Consider the following 18,944-nt stretch of genomic DNA (forward strand, 5'->3'; position numbering starts at 1 on the left):
TATTCTTAAGTTCTTCATTTTATAAAATGAAGCTCCCTCAATAATACAACTTCTAACTGTGCTGCCAGATGCACGACCATCTTTAGTTCTACACTTCCTACTGTCTTTCAGTGTGTTAACCTCCCTCCAAATATAGTCCATTAGCAGTGACTCTTCCTGTCTTCTCATTGTCCAGAGCAGGCAGAGCCTTTTATCAAAGCCTCCTTTCCTAGCATCCCATGATCTGTTCACCAACTCTGGAAATCCTTAGTGCTATTCACTGCTCATTGCTCCCCTTGCCCTGGCTCTCTGTCACCCTGTGGTGTGGGACTGGGGATACCTGCACTGCAACTCTTCCTGTGTCAGAAAACACCTTCATTTCATTCTTCATGTTTCTGCTGGACATGTGAGACTAGTTCTTTCTAGCAGGTGGAAGTACTTCTCCACTGCCATCCATGCCCTAGCTTCACAGAGGAAGAGGTGTTCAGGCAACTGGCTTATCCTTTTAGAATACCTGTCTTTTCTGACACATGTTGAGATTATGATGTATATTCAAGGCACTGATGTTGTAATTGGACATGCCTAAATTTATTTGTTTATTGTGTATAGTTCTGAAGATGCACTTTGAATCTAAGGACTCAATTTTTCCAGTTCCAAAAAATTACCATCCTTCTAGGAAATGGAAACATGCTTTTGCTAGGGGAGGCATGAGAGGCACAGAAATGGAGGGAGGAAGGGTAAGATTCAGTCACTGTGCTCTATATACACTATGTAAAAATGAATTAGTAACTTGTAGGTAGGGATGAGAAGGGGAAAAGTGACATTGTCCAAGAGGCATTTTATTTACTACCTGACCTATGGAACTGTAACCCCTTTGTACACCTCCTTAATAATAACAATATAAAACAAAGCCTACCAGTCTTTTTCCTCAGACATACAGACATGGAGCATGCTATCTAGTCTGCATGTATCTTGAATGTTCTTTCCCATTCTTATCTGTTCTGTGTGTCTAATCTAATTAAACAGATGCAACTCCTCCATCTGTTTGCGGTGTTTCAAGCAATCTCATTCTGAAGTCTTCACTGGTTGCTTTTATGAGCAAGGGAACACACAGCTAACTGTGCAGCTGTCTTTGTGTATGTGTTTGTGTTTGTTTGTTTGTGTGTGTGTGTGTGTGTGTGTGTGTGTGCACACACACGCACGCTGATCCTAGGGCTTGAACTCAGGGCCTGGACAGTCCCTGAGCTTCTGTTTAAGGTTTGTGCTCTATCACTTGAGCCAGAGCACCATTTCCAGCTTTTTTTAAAAAGTAGTTTATTGGGGATAAAGAGTCTCACAGATTTTTCTGCCGGGGCTTGGCTTTGAACCACAATCCTCAGATTTCAGCCTCTTGAGTAGCTAGGATTACAGGTGCCCAGCGTAGCTTTTTTTTTTTTAATTTTAATTTTTTATTGTCAAGGGGATGTATAGAGGGGTTACAGAAGTGTAGCTATTTTTAACAATAGATTTTTCTCATAGTCGTAGGTTTTTCTGGACAAGGCCATTCCATAGGAGTTGCTGTACTTCATGCCTGGCTCCCTTCATTCCTGCCTATAACCCTCAGCTCTTATCTTTATCTAGGTCCCCTGAGGTCCACACTAAATGCTAGCTCACAGGGCTACTTAGACCACTTCAGATGTGGCCATTAGGGCAGCAGATAGAAGAGTGGCATTTGCGTCCCATAAGTCCTGAAGAGGGTGGCAATTTTTTCAACTCCTTTCACTGGGGAGCCCCACAACAGGCCGTACTGCCTTGAGTGCACAGTGCACCCTTGTGGGGCTCTGTCCTAGATCTCAGAAGGTCTAGAATCAACACCACTCTCAGCCCTTGTGACAGGCAAAGCAGTACTAATATCACTGGAGATGTTGGCTACAACTCTTTGGTTCTCTTTCCATATTTTTTCTTTTATTACTATGTGTTCGGGGTTTCTATTCCTGTGTGTTACTATGACAATTTGGTCTTGTATTTGACTGACTTTTACAAAGTAAGAACAAAATAGTAACACATTTGCAAAGAAATAAAACATGAGATGAGACCAAAGACATAGAGCAGAGCAGCTCAGCAATGGGCCTCCTCCATGATACATGGTCCCACCACACATGGCAGGGACTCAGAAATGCCAATGCCTCACACATACACGGATGAGCCAAGCCCAACACAAGAGCTGAAGTTCCCTTGTTGCCAAAGCAGAAAAGTGCAAATATGTGTTATTCTTCTTCTACCCGCACAAAAGCAGCAGAGAGCACATGGTGTATGGAAGACTGCTTTCTTCTGATCCCAGTCCAGTTTCTCTCAGGCACTCAGACTGTCCTAATTTGAAAGGCATGTAATAAGCACTTCTCTGAATCAAACAAACAAGGGCTGGTTTAAGGAAGCTGAGTTCACAGGCAGATCAGTCTGCCATGGAGCATGAACCTGAGAGCCCATAGCAGCCCACAGAGACCTAAGCAGGAGGTAGAGGCTTTGCAATTTCTTGGGACAAGCCCGAATGAGTGTTAGCTGCACACGTACATAGAATCCCCTGCCACCTACCTTCTTTTTCGCCTCTGGCACTGCCCACAAGGAACCTGGACACCAGGGGTGTGCTCGATAAGGACAGACAAGTAGAAATGAAGACGCTCTGAGTAGGTCTGATCTGCAGAAGGTGTCCCCACAGCAAGCCGAAAGCAATCATTAGTAGTGTCATGTGACAGGGTCCTTGTAAGGATATCTTCCACACCTTGAAGAGAACACATGTAGTCAGTCAAGCTTGTAGTAACAGCAACTTACATTTAGACCAGGGCCACAGAGTCACATCTACTAAAACCAGAGCTTCATGAAAGCAACTCAGTTTTCTACTTGCTGCCAGTTCTGACACAGTAAATACTCTCCCCAGGACCCCCCTTCTCTCCTAAAGGAATGGTTACAAGTCCCTACCAGATACTAAAACCCTCTAATGCTCAAGCCCTACTTTAAAATGTGTAGTATTGGCATAGGAACTATGCATACTCTCTGCACACACTCTTGTAAATCTTATGTCATCTCTAGATGATTTGTAATATTCTACACAAGTAGTTTTATGATATATTATTCCAGAAATAATGACAAGAAAAATGTATATACATTTTTAGTAAAGACATTATATATTAATTAAACCAGGTGCCAATGACTCATCTATAAGCCTAGCTACTCAGGAGACTGAGATCTGAGGATCAGTGTTAGAAGCCAGCCCAAGAAACCCTTATCTCCAATAACTAGCAAAAAGCCAGACATGGAGACATGGCTTAAGTGGCAGAGTGCCAAAACAAACTGAGCAAGAGCAAAAGATCCTGAGTTCAAGCCACAGTACAGAACATATACACATATTCTCTCTCTCTCTCTCTCTCTCTCTCTCTCTCACACACACACACACACACACACACACACACACACACACACACACACACACACACACGTATATCTTGGTACTAGCATCTGAATGTAGCCCCTTACGCTTCCTAAAAGCAGGCACTTTAACTACACCCCATTTATTTTTGCTTTTAGTTATTTTCCTGATTAGGCCTCATAGTTCTGACGAAGGCCAGCCTGGGACTGAAATCCCCTATTTATGCTCTCCACATAGCTTAGATAATAGGCATTGCCACCATACCCAGCTTAGATATTTTTTTCCAAAAATTTTTTTATATATAATTGGCATATGGATGACCTGTGACTCGTGTGTGTGTGTGTGTGTGTGTGTGTTGTGTGTGTGTGCGTGTGTGTGTGTGTGTGTGTGTAAAACCTAATCCTCAGAATAAATCTCAAGAGGTAGGGATCACCTCTTCCTATTTAGGTGCTCAATATGTACTCAGCACTGTGCGTAACATGAAGGTGACCATGGAAGGGGCTTGAAGCCAAGGCCTCACACTCTCACCTGGTTTTTCTCTCAAGGTTGGCACTCTACCACTCAACAGTGGATCCTCACCTCCACTTATAGCTTTTTTTTTTTTTTTTCTGGTCGTGGGGCCTGAGTTCTGGGCCTGGGCACTGTCCTTCAGCTCTTCAGCTCAAGGCTAGTGCTCTACCACTTGAGCCACAGCGCCACTTCCAGCTTTTTCTGCTTATGTGGTGCTGAGGAATCGAACCCAGGGCCTCATTCATGCAAAGCAAGCACTCTACCACTGAGCCACCTTCCCAGCCCCACTTATAGCTTTTGTGTGTGTGTGTGTATATGTGTCAATCCTGGGGCTTGAACTCAAGGCCTATGTGCTATACCTGAGCTTTTTCACTCAAAGTTAGTACTCTACAACTTGAGCCACAGTTCCACTTTTGGCTTTTTGGTAAGAGTGACATAGACTTTCTTGCCTAGGCTGGCTTTGAACAGAGATCCTCAGACCTCAGCCTCCTGAGTATCTAAGATTACAGGCGTGAGCCATCAGCACACTGCATTCCACTTTCAGCTTTTTGCTGGCTAAATGGACAAAAAAGAGTTTGAAGCCTAAGCTGGCTTCAAACAGGGATCCTCAGATCTCAGACTCCTGAGTAGCTAGGGTGATAAGCATGAGCCATCCTTCCTTAGCTTAACCTGGGTTTTTTTTTGGGGGGGAGGGGGTTGTTTTGTTGTCACTCATGGGGTTTGAACTCAGGGGCTGTCCCTGAGCTCCTCTTGCTTAAGGCTAGTGATCTACTACTTTGAGCCACAGTGCAACTTCCAGTTTTCTGGTGGTTAATTAGAGATAAGAGTCCTACAGACTTTCCTGCCCGGGCTGGCTCTGAATTGTGATCCCCAAATCTCAGCCTCCTGAGTAGCCAGAATTACAGGTGTGAGCCACGGGTACCGGGCTCTATAAATGTAATTTCTATTATCCCATTTCTTCAATTAACTTGGAAGACTTCTAAAGTTAGTCAAAGCCCAGGTTAAGATGGGTGCTGGTGGCTCAGGGATAGCACCCAGTCCCTGAGTTCAAGCCCCATGACCAAAAAAAGAAAAAGAAATTATATTTACATAAACTTGGGTATTATATATTAATACACTGGGAACTCAATCTATTTTTTTTTTTTTTGGTCCGGTCGTGGGGCCTGAACTCTGGGCCTGGGCGCTGTCCCTCAGCTCTTCAGCTCAAAGCTAGCGCTCTACCACTTGAGCCACAGTGCCACTTCCGGCTTTTTTCTTTTTGCTTATGTGGTGCTGAGAAATCGAACCCAGGGCCTTGAGCATGCAAGGCAAGCGCTCTACCACTGAGCCACCTTCCCAGCCCAACTCAATCTATTTGTAGTACCTGTTCCTTTCTCTTCTTCCCATCACATACTTCCAATCAATGCCAGTTTCATGAGTACCAATTTCCTCATTCTAGAACATCTTTCAAACATGAAATTGGAGGCACCATGCACTATACAATGTTGAGCAATGAGGTTATGGATACAGGAGACTGTAGAGTCCCTTACAGCTGAGCAGCCTGGGAGCTCCCTCACCCATTCTGGTCTCCCTCACACTCTTTAGGAATCAAGTAGTTGGTGAAGTTCTTCCAAAACTGGTTGTTGGGATTTTCAATTGCAGCAAAGTGAGCATCTGCCTGGCCTCCCACTGAGAGACCAAAAACAAGTTCAGCAGTAACAAAACTATAAGGAAAACATCTGTCATCTGTTTACTGGAGGAGAGCCTGCTCCAAGACAAGGTAACAGTATCAGCACAGTCCATGAGGCCAGACAATGTTAACAGTAACAGCACAGTCCAAGAGGTCAGAATGCCCTGACTGGTTAACCCCGCCCCCCTGCAATTTAGTGCAGGATTCACCTGCAAATCGCCAACCAATCACAGAACCCCACACAACCAATGTTGTAATGACCCCTCCCTCTGCTTCACGTTCCTTGCTGGACAAGGGGTCGGGGCTCACATTTTGGACCTGCTGCATCAGGAAAGATTTGTGAGTCCGGCTGGAGTTACATGGCCACTTGAGCTGTAATAAACGACTCTCATGCATTTACATCGGGGACAGCTCCCTGGTGGTCTTTAGGGGAGGGGGGGAGGGGGGTCTACACCCTGGTACTACACCACCTCATTCAATACATGACCATCCAGCCTGCCTGGCTGATTCAGGAGAATAAGGAGTCACAGAGCTTTCTAACCACCAGAGATGAGAACTATCTTCTGAATATCCTGCAGACCAATGATGTGGGACCAAGGGCAGAGTCGAATCTAGGTTCTACTTGTTTCCCTCTACCAGACTCAATCGCAGCCTCCCAAGTGGCTAGGATGACAGGCATGAGCCACCAGTGCCATGCTAAAAGTCTCTTAATAGCATAGTTTATTAAGTAAAAACTAGTCTTCTGAAAATAACAAGATGCCTATTTTTGGTACTTAAGAACCAGAATGCATGCTGAGATCTAGGGTTGCCACCAGGTGGCAGCAGCAGGGCTCCAGAATGAGGAGCAAGACCTTCCATCAGAGGTCTGAGAACCCAGTGCGGACAAGAATAGAAATGCGACCCAGCCACAAAATCAGACACTAGCAAGCAGGTTGAATGGAAGCACAGATCCCAGTCCAGTAGTCTCTCCATTCCTCAGATATAGCATCATTCCAACCAGCCAAACAAAACTTCCCCAACACAACAACCCTTCCTTTGAAATAACACGTGCAAAAAGCACCAGAGGCATCTTTGAATGACATCAACACCAATAAGTTATAGTGCTTTTTAGAGTTTAAAGCTATTGGGTTATATAGCACCATTTCACTGTCTAATTTTGAATACTTTAGTAGCAAAAAAGAAAATTATTAAAATTGAAGCCAGAAAAACTAATGTCCCCCAAATCCTACTGTATATGTTAGGCACCTGACACCCTGTACTAGCAAATGGAGGCCTCCTACTCTACAAACACAGGCCAAGATGGCACCTGTGCAGGCAGATACAGGCCAAGTCAGTGACACACAACACCCTAGAGATTCCTTCCCATCCACAGAACCAAGTTTGCCAAGGAATTCACAGGAAGAACAGTGCTCTTTCTCTTTAGAGACAACAAACAGTGCTCATTTTATCCCCCCTCCTTTTTCCAGGGTAACACAATGAATATTCAGTGTCTAAGGTACTTCTCAAACATGTTTAGTCCTTCTTTAAGGATGTCATCTGGAATTAGTCATCTGAAAGTTAATTAAGGATGACATCTGGCATTAGTCATCTGAAAGTTAATTAAATCTATTAATTGTAAGTTTTTCAAACCTAGTACTATCAAACTGAAATATACCATTTTATTTGTAAAGCATCTGATAGCTATGTTGCCAACAAATATTAGAAGCAAATAAATCAAGCTTCTAATGTTAAGCTACAAGAGGGATTCGATACTCACCTTCCTCAGCTTTTCAGGGGAAAACTCTAGACCAACAAGAAAAAGAGTAAAGAAGACTCCAAATTCTCCCAATGTCTCCACCTGTACAATAGACTGAAAAACAAGAAAATGTAAACCCCTATAATCCCATCTGACATATACTCAAATAAACCATCATGTGCTAGAAACTAGTTTTGAGTTTCTCCTGTATCTCAGATTATTTTGACCTTGACTCTTTTTCTCCTTAATTAGCCAGAGGACTATTTACTGTCATTTTATTTCTTAAAAAGTAGCTGGGGGGGGGGAGGGTACCAATTTTCAAACACATGGTCACTTCTGTCTTCATTAGAAATTTTCTTCAGCCTTTCAGGGGACAAAGAGGCATCAAACCCAAGCTTAACCTTGACCAGTTCATGAGAGTGCCTTACATTCTGGGTGTGAGCGTGTCTAGAATTCTAGTACGCAGAATTCTCTCATGAGCACCACAGTTGACCACCATATCACACAGGGCTTTATGTACAGAACTCTGTATTTGTTTGGATTAGTTATCTATTGTTAATATTGTTATAGATAAACAAGTAGCACATAATATTTGAAGTTCATTAGGGCTACTAATTGTTCAGTTTTTTTTTGTTGTTGTTTTGTTTTGTTTTGGTCAGTCATGGGGCCTGAACTCTGGGCCTAGGCACTGTCCCAGGTTAAGGTAAGGAATATATAATTATACTAAAATGCCAATTTTTTGCCTCATAAAGGCTTTTATTCACCTCATTGAGAAATATAGACTTGGGCATGCTACTTTAGAGCCAAAAGCCACTACCTGAAAAAGGAAAAGGAAGAGAACTAAAAGAAAAATGGAAGTAGTGTTAAGAAAGCACAAAAGCAAGGTGATGTCAAGGCTCTTCAGCTTAAGGCTAGCACTCTGCCACTTGAGCCACAGCATCACTTCTGGCTTTTTTTTTTTTCTGCTTATGTGGTGCTGAGGAATCCAACCCAGGGCCTCATGCATACAAGGCAAGCACTCTACCACTGAACTACCTTCTCAGCCCCTGTTCAGTTTTTTTTAAATACTAATGTGGCACAAGGGTTACTAAGTTCACAGGCTTCTTGATCCCACTATAAGCCAGCTGGCTTGTCAGAATTCCTGTTTCATTTGCATCTTTCACTTTCAATATTTATTTTTGTGGCATCTCATTATCTGTGCTCTTTGGGGGTACCATCTGTTAGTATATTCATCCCTATTTTGGCTTGATAGCCTCCATCCTAGGTCCTCTGCCCTTTCTCCAAAATCAGGTAACCAGGCCAGGCTGGCCACAATCGCCCACCCCCACCTGAACTGCACTATCTCTAGCCCCCAGCTGCATCATCAAAATGCTGCTGTTGCTGCAAGTCAGAAGATTTTGCCCTGGCCACACACTATTTCTAGTGTCTAGCTGCAAGATTTCCTGCTTTTGGTCTCCCTGTCCTGCCTTCAGCTTTCCTGGCACTATCTAACCACAACCACTGCATATAGACAGGCTCTACTCTCTATCCCGAGAAAGCTAGCCTGTCAGCTTGCTGACAATAAACGTCATATGTGACTTGGTATCTGTGTGGTTTTCTGGGATAGTGCTTTCACCATCTGTAAGTCCCAGTCTCTTTTTTTTGTTGTTGCTGTTGTCGGGCTTGAACTCAGAGCCTAGGTACTATCCCGAGTTTTTGTGCTCAAGGCTAACACACTACCACTTTAAGCCACAGCTCCATTTATGTGTTGCTTTTTGTTTTTTGCAGGATAAGTTAATTGAAAATAAGTCTCACAGACTTTCCTGCCTGGGCTGGCTTTGAACTGTGATCCTCAGATCTTTGCTGCTTGAATAACTAGGATTACAGGTGTGAACCACCAGTGCCCATGTCCCAGTCTCTTAACAGAGGAGTTAACTTACTATTGTGCAGATTTCTACTCTTCCTTTCTTGACATCACCTTGCTTTTGTGCTTTCTTACCACTACTTCCATTTTTCTTTTAGTTCTCTTCCTTTTCCTTTTCAGGTAGTGGCTTTTGGCTCCAAAGTAGCATGCCTAAGTCTATATTTCTCAACGAGGTGAATAAAAGCCTTTATGAGGCAAAAAAATTGGTATTTTAGTATAATTATATTCCTTACCTTAAACACTCCTCATTTTTGGCAAGGATGCTCTTGGTTCTTTATTGACAAAGACGTAGTACAGGGGATGTATATTCAGATATACAGAATATTCAACATATCCAGTGGTGCATGAAGACCAGGTATTTTGTCCTAACTGCTTGCTCTTCACTTGTGGCTTTCTATACTGTTCTAAGTCATGTTGGACACAGTCACAGGGCTTGGGACTCTCAACTTCAAGTTCTTGATTGTCTCCCTGAAGGCCCAAGTCTTACAGCTTCAAGCAGGATGTGGGATGGCTTTCTACCTGGCCAAAGATTATTTTCTGTTAAAATCAGTCTTGTGTGAATACTTCTTTTGATTGACTCTGCTAAGTTTCAGTGTAGGGAAATCACTCAAGTTCTTTTGACCTGATTGAAGGTCCACTGGTTGGTTCGCAGGTCTGCTGATTAGCATTTTCTAAGAGCAAAAGTTCAAGGAAAACCTCCCTAAAGTGTTCCTGTCTGTTGTTTGCTTCTATATGTAAGAAAAGTTATCTTTTCCACCAAAGTAGTTTGCTTCTTCTTTCTGTTAATCTTGTGAGAATTGTTTTTCTGAAAAGTTCCTGTTTTGGCCAGGTGGCTTGGTTCTATCTTTTTCCTGTTGCACATTCCTTTAAGGATGTCTTAACTAAGAAGCTTCTTAAATTTTAGTTACATCCTGTTAATTAAGTACATCTTTCTGTAGATTGTGAACTTGAACTCAGCCAAAGTGTGTGTGGGGAGGGCGGGGGGGGGGGGGGGGAGTGGCCTGCTGGGTTAAGGATAAAATGGGAGCAGCCTGCCTATTCTCCATGCTTGTGCACTAAATTTTTGGCTAATGGCACACACTTTTGCAGAAGAAAACCTTGACTTGCCAAGTTCCTTTTGAGCTGATGTCCTTATTCCCATTACACACCAACATTCCAAACCATTTCTAACACTCACCTGGGGAGTTTTAGTAAAGTTAGGATGACCCAATGGCTTATCCTTCACCTTCCAAACAGCAACTCCTGTGCTAGGCTCACAGCATCACCTGTCTGTAGGTGAAACATTCAGAAGTCCTATAAAGCTCAGGAGACTTTCCTGTCATAAGTGTGTTTGCCTGTGTGTCATAATCAATCTGCTCTGTAAATGGCCTTGGCAAGAACAGCCTTAGGCTTCCTTGCAAGACAAAGCCTTCAAGCAGCTTTCCCCATACATGAGAAACTGCTTATAAACACACTGAACCCAGCATTTTTAGTTGCTTTCAGTGTCTGAAGAGTGATCTGTATAATGCTGTCCATCCTTTCACCAGAAATAGCATCTAAAATGAACTCAGCTTAAAGAGATAAACTGGGCTGTTTTCTCTAGGCAGGATGTCTCACATCAAGTCATGAAATGTTCCTGTAGCTTAAAGGTTCTTCAAAGGCATCTTCTCTACATGGTCTATAAGATATGCACTCGTATCTTAACGTTACTCAAGCTCAGAACTGTTTTGTTTTGTTTTTGTTGGTCGTGGGGGTTGACCTCTGGGCCTGGGAACTGTCCCTGAGCTCTTTAGCTCAAGGCTAACACTCTCCCACTTGAGCCACAGCGCCAGTTCTGGTTTTCTGAGTGGTTTATTCCTGCCCAGGCTAGCTTTGAACCGGGATCCTCAGTTATCAGTCTCCTGAGTAGCTAGGATTACAGGCGTGACAGGTGCCCAGCCAGCTCAGAACTGTTAAGTCTTTGAGCACACTGCCAGACAGTAAAATGTTCAACATTGTTCTTACCTTAATACTGTTTAGTCCTGAAGGCCCCAGAAGCACACCACAAATGATATACCCAAACATTGTAGGCAAGCCAATCGTTGTACACAGCCAGCCACAAGGTAAGGACAACATTCCTATAGTAACAATATCCTAATGCAGAATAAACAAGAAATGGTTGATTAACCAAGAGACCAAGATGGGACCAAGTCCCTAATTTCATCTCACAGGCATGGGGTACAGATGACAAACCTAAGGATACTTCTATGTCACACAAAGAAGTTGAAAACATTAAGATGCATTCTAAAAGTTTATAAAGTTAGTTCCTAATGGCCTAACAATTATAGCAAAATCTGCCTGTTCACTTAGGCCCTCTATTGGCATTCTACATAACTAAGCAGTACTTGAATTCCATTGAGTTTTCTAGCTATAGTGCTATCAGAGCCTGAATCTAACTATGATGTGCCATTGCCATCAGTTTCCCCATTGCTTATAACTAATGCAGCAGAAATCAACAATAACACAGAGAAGGAGGGAGGAAGGTTGAACAAATGTAATCATGCTATTCAGTATACATACACACACAGACATACACACACACAACCAACAATAGTGCTGAAACCACTGTTGGATTAGGAATAGGATATGAATATAGACAGTCTCAAAGTTTTCCCCAAATTACTTACTCATTACAAGGGGGGGAAAGACTAACTCTCCAGAGAACTCCACGGGGGGAATGTGAATGCTGTCAGTCTGCAGAGGTGGCCTGCAGGCTGTTGTGATCATAACCACAGGGGCTACCTGTGGGCTGACCATGGACTTGGGCTACTGTAAGGCTCCATACTTGGAGGAGCTCTTGGGTACTCCTCATCTTAGAACCTAGGTTTTCTGTTTTATTTCTGTTCCTATGCAAAGTTCCAGTTAAAGGAGTTTTGCTGGAAACCTGACGATTTATTGGACTCTCCCAGGCTTCCTAGGGACTATAGTAGAACTCCCATTTCACTCCCAGAAGAGTGGTCACTTTGAACTAGACCAGTTTTCTGGGAAGAAATGGATTTGCATTACCTATGTCTGGCAGACCAGGTACTCAGCACTGGCAGATTCAGGTACCTTGTACCCCATGTGTGAATGAAACCAAGTAGGACCTCTCAGCTACAACTCCTCTGCCTTATAAAATGATTTTCATTTTTTTTGTTTATTGAGATGAGGTCTTATTATGTTGTCCTGGCTGTTCTCCAACTCTTGCATTCAAGATATCCTCAAACCTCAGCTTCCTCTGTAAACAGCTTTAGATAACTGGAACTATAGTCCCACTAATAATTCCCAATTTCAGAAAGTCTTTCAAGACTTCAAAAACATAACTAAACTTTATTTTAAATACTAAAATGTCCCTTTATTTTAGAAAATAAAATATCAAGACAGGCTATTTCAAAGCACAGATGTGGTATGTTTTAGCACACTCTCTGACAAACAGAACACCAGCATGAGGTTTAAGGAAAGAAAGCTGACTGCCACAGGAAGGAAGGTTGGTCCTTAGTGAACACACACACAGTAGGGTCAATCCTCAATGACCACCCACAGGAAGGACAGGCAGACACTCACTAACCACCCACAGTTAGGGCAAGTGGACACTCACTGACCACCCACAAGAAGGGCAGGTGGACACTCACTGACCACCCACAGGAAGGGCAGGTAGACCCTCACTAGCCACCCACAGGAAGGACAATCCTCACTGACCACCCCCAAAAGGGCAGATGGATGCTCACTGACAACCCGATTCACCTTAATGAAGTGGTGGTCTGCACGTGGGATGGTGGAGTCTCTAGGCTTGGTCAGGATGTACTGGTTGTTCTGGGAGTCAATCAGCATGCTGAGACCCAGACCTTCCTCCACTTCTCGCTGTGTGATATTCTTCTTGGAGTTAGCCTCCTCCTCTTCCACCCTGAGAACTGCCTCAAAATTGACCCCTTTGACCTGTAAGAATAACCAACCATTATGCAAAAAAAAAAAATCAAATAAACACTTTCAAATTCAGTGTTCAGAGTAAAGGCTAAAAAGAGTGACAAAATACCAATAGTGCCCATAAGCACAAATTAGGGCATTTTTTTTCATATCTACTTTACCTGATTTAGGGCATATTTTTTCAAAAGTTTATATCTCAGAAAACAATTACTTTACCTCTAATACTCTACTTTTTTTCTCTATTGGTGTGTGTGCATGCGTATATTCACGCACATGTGCACACACACGCATGTATGCACACACACATACTGGTATTATGGCTTAAATGTTTAGGGACGTGCACTTTTGCTTTTTCACTCAAGGCTAGTGCTCTTCCACTTAAACCACACCTCCACTTCCAGCATTTGCTGATTAATTGGAGATAAGTATCTTTTGGATTTGTTTGCCTGGACTGGCTTTGAATTAATATCCTCAGATCTCAGCCTCCTGAGTAGCTAAGATTACAAATGTGAGCTAATGGCACCTGGCTTTTTTCTATTCTTATTCTGATTTATTTCTATTTAATTATTTATGGGTCCTTGCCAAAATGCAGTTTTTGGCATCAGTATAAATTTTCCCTTAGGATCTCAACATATGGTAAGTAAGAAGCCTCAATCTTGCTTTCCATATAAGACCATCTTCTACAGAGTTTTACAGAATCTCCAGTAATCAGCTTAAACCTGGCCATTCAAACTTGCTTGATACCAGAGTCCTAACCTCATGTATCGCAAAACTAGGAAATGGAGACAAGCCCTAACAAAGGACAGATTATAATTATCAAAAGACAAAAGGAAAAAAGAGGAAATTTGATCAAGTCAAATTACTTCCCGTATGACACAGAAGTATTTTAGTAAGACACACATTCAAACACCTTCCAAGGCTCAGTCTCATCAAAACAGTTCAGCGGTGGAGAGAGTGGCTCTAGAGTATTGCTTACAGATTTATTGTCATCGAAAGCATGCTCTTCTATTTCTTCCTCTAAACGATCAGCTGCCTTCCTCACATCTTCCAGGATCTCATCCAGCATGGAGAGGCTCTTGTTTTGATGCTGCATGTTTTTGAGTGCTTCCACTTGATGTTTTTCTGCAGCAAGAAGTTCCACATATTCTGACTCTTCCTAATCATTTGTAAGAAATGAAGAGTGGTATTTATTCAGGAATAAAATAGGATATTACTTCCTTGTACCCATAGAGGATAGCTGCCAAACTAGACACGATAACTCTATGTCAATAACCCTGTCCATAAATGGCAACTACTAACTATAACCAACTCAGGCATGGTGAGCTTAGTGAAATGTGCAGGGTATGCCACTGTGCATGTGCACACACACACTGCCATACTTACATTCACAACATTTTACTCTAAATATATTTACTCATATCCAAACTTGTCAGCTGGTGGCTCATGCCTGTAATCCTAGCTACTGAGGATGCACAGATCTAAAGATCAAGACTTTTTTTCCCTAAGTTACTTCATTGTTGTTTTAAAGGTGATACACAGCGGCATTACCTTTACATACATAAGGTAACTGGTACATTTTCTATTGCATAGTATCATTTGTTCCCTCAGATATCATAGTCCCCCACCTGCAGATACCATAGCTCACTTTCCTGGATGGCCTGTGCAGCCAGTGTGCTCCACTGCTGCACTTCTTCACCGTTTTCCTCTCATTCTGTGCCCTCCTCTGACCCTGAAGATCAAGATTTAAAGCCAACCCAGGAGGCAGAAGAGTCTTTGAAATTCTTTTGCCAGTTCTGGGGCTTAAACTCAGCACCTGGGCACTGTCCCTGAGCTTCTCTGTGCTCAAGGCTAGCACTCTACCACTTGAGCCACAGTGCCACTTCTGGCTTTTTCTGTTTATGTGGTACTAAAGAATCAACCAGGGCTTCATGCATGTTAGGCAAGTACTCTACCACTAAGCCACAGACAGACCCAGCCCCTGTGAGACTCTTATCTCCAATTAACCACCAAAAAAGCCAGAAGTGTAGCCGTGGCTAAAGTGGTAAAATGCTAGCCTTGAACTCAGGGACAGTGCCCGGGCCTTGAGTTCAAACCCCAGGACCAGCACACACACACACAAAAAAAACCTTGATTTAAAGGCTCATATGATATTTCTACCAGAACCAGTATATTTTCATAAAGTTTAAAACATCTATATTCTCTTTACCTTTTAAGCAGTACCATCAGTCTTGGTATGACAATGAATAACATTTATATACTTAAAGGCTGGGCATGGTGCCTAGCTTAAAAAAAAATACAATACCATATCTGATACAGTAAGAGTTACATCTCATAAAGAGCACACATGATTGGGTTGAGAGTGTGGCTAAAGTAGTAGAGTGCCTGCATCCCAAGCACAAGGCTCTGAGTACTAATTCTAGTACTGCCAAAATAAAACAAAGAAGTACACTTGGTCAAAGTTCTGAATTTAAATGTTACATAGTCATGCCTTACTTAGGGATGGCCAGCAGTAAGTTCTGAGAAACAGGTCATCAGGCAGCTGTGTCACATGAGAACATCAGTGCTTTTTCCACAGACTGAGATGGTTGGGAACTCTTGGGTAAGACAGCCTAACAGACCCACATCTGCCTGTGCTGCCCACAGGGGCTGACGTGCCGTTATATAGCACATGGTGAATGTGTACACATCTATCCATTAGTGAAAGTTGAGAACCAGGATTTCCACAATAGAGCCTCTCCAGAAGCCTAGTCATGGCCATACTACCGTCACAGGAAAGTTCACCCTCCTGTCACAGAATTCTTGGCCTATGTATCTGTCCCCCCACCTCTGGGAGACCCCCCTTCCTCCCACTGGGGCCACCGACCTTTATGGCGGCCTCTCGCAAGGCCTCCAGCCGCTGCTTGCTGCTTTCCTTCATGTTCACCACATCCCTGTAATCCCCCTGCAGGGCCCTTTGCAGTCCATAGATAGCCTGGAAGACGGAATTTTCACTTTCATTTAGCTCTTTCTGGAAAATTTCAAATGTGTGCACCTGAAACAGCTTCTCTTCATCTGACAGGCTAGTGTCTTTCTCCACTGCTCTGATGGCATTTTTCAGTTTGTTCAGCACCACGTTCTTCTGCCGAAGAAGCCCAGTGAGCCTCCTGCAGCTGTCCAGGACCCACTGCCTCCTCTGGTTAGCAGCCGCTCCCTTCCCTCGGTGTAACTTGATAGCATGCTTTGCCACCTCCACGTGCTCTGCAGCACTGACTATCAGGTGAAAGAATGGAAGCAGCATCCAGAAGAGACGCTCTTCCAGTATCTTCATGGTCCAAGGACAGGGACCAGGACAAGGTGGTCCAAAGAGTTCTGCTATGGTCAGCTTGCATTTTAGACTCACATTTCCAGCTGAAAAACAGACCATCGTCACATACAGCTAAGGAATGATTCATTGCTATTGGGATCAAAGTTAAAATATTATTTCCAGAAAACTGTTAACTTTCTGAAAAAAATATTCTTCTTCTCATATTAATACAAATACTTGAACTCAGATAATAATCAAATACTAAATGTTAAAGTACCTTAAAGATTAAAGGAGTTCCATCTGATTTTAAAAGCTTTTTTTTTTCTTTCTGTACTGGGGTTTGAACTCAGGGCTTTGCACACAGTAGGCTGGTGCTCTACCTCCTAAGTCATATCTATGGCCCCAAAAGGAAATTTTTCTGAAAAGTTTAATCAAGGATTTATTTTAATATATCAAGGTTAGAGCAGGGAGAAATAGACAAAGAGAACTATTTCCTGTTCCCCATGCAGAAAATGAGAACTAAAGACTTGAAAGGCATATTTTCAAAAAAGCAATCAGCCTCAGAAATCTACCAAATCCATCATCTGCATAATGACAAAAGACCCTTAAGAGGATCCACATATCAAAGGCCAACATCAACGTACCTCCTGCAGGTCTGCAAGCCACTGTGGACTATGCTCAGAGCATTCCAGAAATAAAACCCTCTGAGATGCCAAGAGCTGGTTCAGCCACTCTGCTTGCTTTCCAACATCACTAAGAATGTTGCCAAAGTCAGCCACTGGTAAGTAATATAGTAAGACATCAGGATAAAAATGTTCACAAAAACAAATAACCATAGCTGGAACTCCAGGACTTTTATCAAATGTTCAAATTTTCTCTATCTCTGAAATTCAGGTTCATTCTCTTTCCCTGTGTGAAGAAGACCTAAATTGAAACCTATGAATATCTAGAAAGAGTGGCACAGGCAGGAACGTGAAGTCATATTTTGGTGATTGAGTGGAGGGAGTTTTGGAGTGCTGGAAGGCAGCAATGAAGCTAAGGTATCCAGGAGATGCAGTCCCCAGCAGAGCTGACAAGAGCACTGTCTGAAAAGCAGGTGGACTTCCTGACACACAAGTTATGCCCAAAAGGAAATAAGAAATGCCATCTGTGGGATTTAAAGGAAACACCAGCACCTGTACCATCTACTCACTCACAGGAACATCCAGAATTCCTACACCTAGTACTTCCTCTCCCTGATGACTGCTTCCTAAACTACAGACCTGTACTTTAATTTCACTGCTAACCACAACTCTAATAAATTTAACCAGGAAAGGCAGACAGAAAAAATAATATGGCATTTCTAGAGATCTGAACCAACCAGGAAGTAGAAGCAACCCTTAAAATAGCAAACATAAAAACTCAAAAAGCAGAAATGGAGCTGTGGCTCCAACGGTAGAGTGCTAGCCTTGAGCACAAAAAGACCTCAGGGACAGCACCCGGTCCTGAACTCAAGCCCCAAGACTAGCACAAAAAAACAAAAAGCAAACACTCAAAAAGCCTTCAGACCAAGTCGGGTACTGGTAGTTCATGCCTATAATCCTAGCTACTCAGGTGGCTGAGATCTGAGGATCATGGTTCAAAGCCAACCCAAGCAGGAAAGTCCGTGAGACTCTTACCTTCAATAAACCACTAGAAAACTGGAAATGGTGCTGTGACTCAAGCGGTAGAGTGCTCACCTTGAGCTGAAGAGCACAGGAACAGCGCCCAAGCCCAGAGTTCAAGCCCCGTGACTGACCAAAAAACAAAACAAAACAAAACCTTCAGACCAGCCTATTAAGGGAGGGATAACTTGTCCAGTGCTCAACAGATCCTAAAAATAATAGATACTCTGCTATACAACGGAACAATGACAACCAATCATCAAGAAACTAAGATACTCTTTTTAAAAAGTGTTGGATTTCAATGTGTTTTAGAGGTGTAGCTCCTGAGGGCAAAGCTAATGGACACCTAGGGACTGTACTCAGCTCACATTCTAGTCAGGTAAAGGAAGAATGTGCTGTGCCAATGATTTGGCTCAAGTTAGGGTCAATTCAACTCCAAGTACGAGTTACCACCTCAAAAACAAACTGACCATTTCCTCCTACAAAGCAGAGCAGAGCAGAGCAGAGCAGTATACGTGATCTGTTATCTTAAAGCCTTGTTCTGTGGCCACAGTTCTCCTGTTGTAAGGGAGATTCATGCCATATTCGGAAGTGCAAGTTTAGGCTTTCCCAAAACCAAAATGGAAACTTGAGATGCTTTGTTTGTGCCTCAGAAAAAAACTTGCAATACACAGTCTGTGTGTGAATGGCACACTCCCTATACTTAATTCCTTCATCAACCAGACTCCAAAAGCTAACAAGCCATTCTGTAGTTAATGTTTATGAGAACCCTGAGGATTTCAGTTGTGGTTACACTAATATTTTCCACTGATACATAACATAAATATGAACTTGAACGTACAAACCAACACCATAATTGAAATTATTTATTGTTGTGTTTGGTAGATCCAGTCAGGAG

General features: G+C 42.8%; 1 protein-coding gene across 2 annotated transcripts in view; it reads right to left on the reverse strand.

The window, feature by feature from the left end:
• Positions 1-18,944, reverse strand: part of LOC138813952 (transmembrane and coiled-coil domain-containing protein 3) — a 41,899-nt gene that overhangs the window by 18,233 nt on the left and 4,722 nt on the right. For both annotated transcript variants that reach the window (XM_070002568.1, XM_070002567.1), the window contains exons 2-7: positions 15,984-16,507; positions 14,097-14,276; positions 12,941-13,132; positions 11,183-11,311; positions 7,318-7,410; positions 2,551-2,737 (exon numbers count right to left, since the gene is read on the reverse strand). In XM_070002568.1, coding sequence (XP_069858669.1) covers positions 2,551-2,737; positions 7,318-7,410; positions 11,183-11,311; positions 12,941-13,132; positions 14,097-14,276; positions 15,984-16,427 — 1,225 coding nt within the window. In that variant the 5' untranslated portion in view covers positions 16,428-16,507. The remainder of the gene's footprint in view (positions 1-2,550; positions 2,738-7,317; positions 7,411-11,182; positions 11,312-12,940; positions 13,133-14,096; positions 14,277-15,983; positions 16,508-18,944) is intronic.

This window comes from Dipodomys merriami, unplaced genomic scaffold, assembly GCF_024711535.1.
Source record: "Dipodomys merriami isolate MVZ:Mamm:240054 unplaced genomic scaffold, mDipMer1.0.p SCAF_6, whole genome shotgun sequence".
Taxonomy (NCBI): Eukaryota; Metazoa; Chordata; class Mammalia; order Rodentia; family Heteromyidae; genus Dipodomys; species Dipodomys merriami.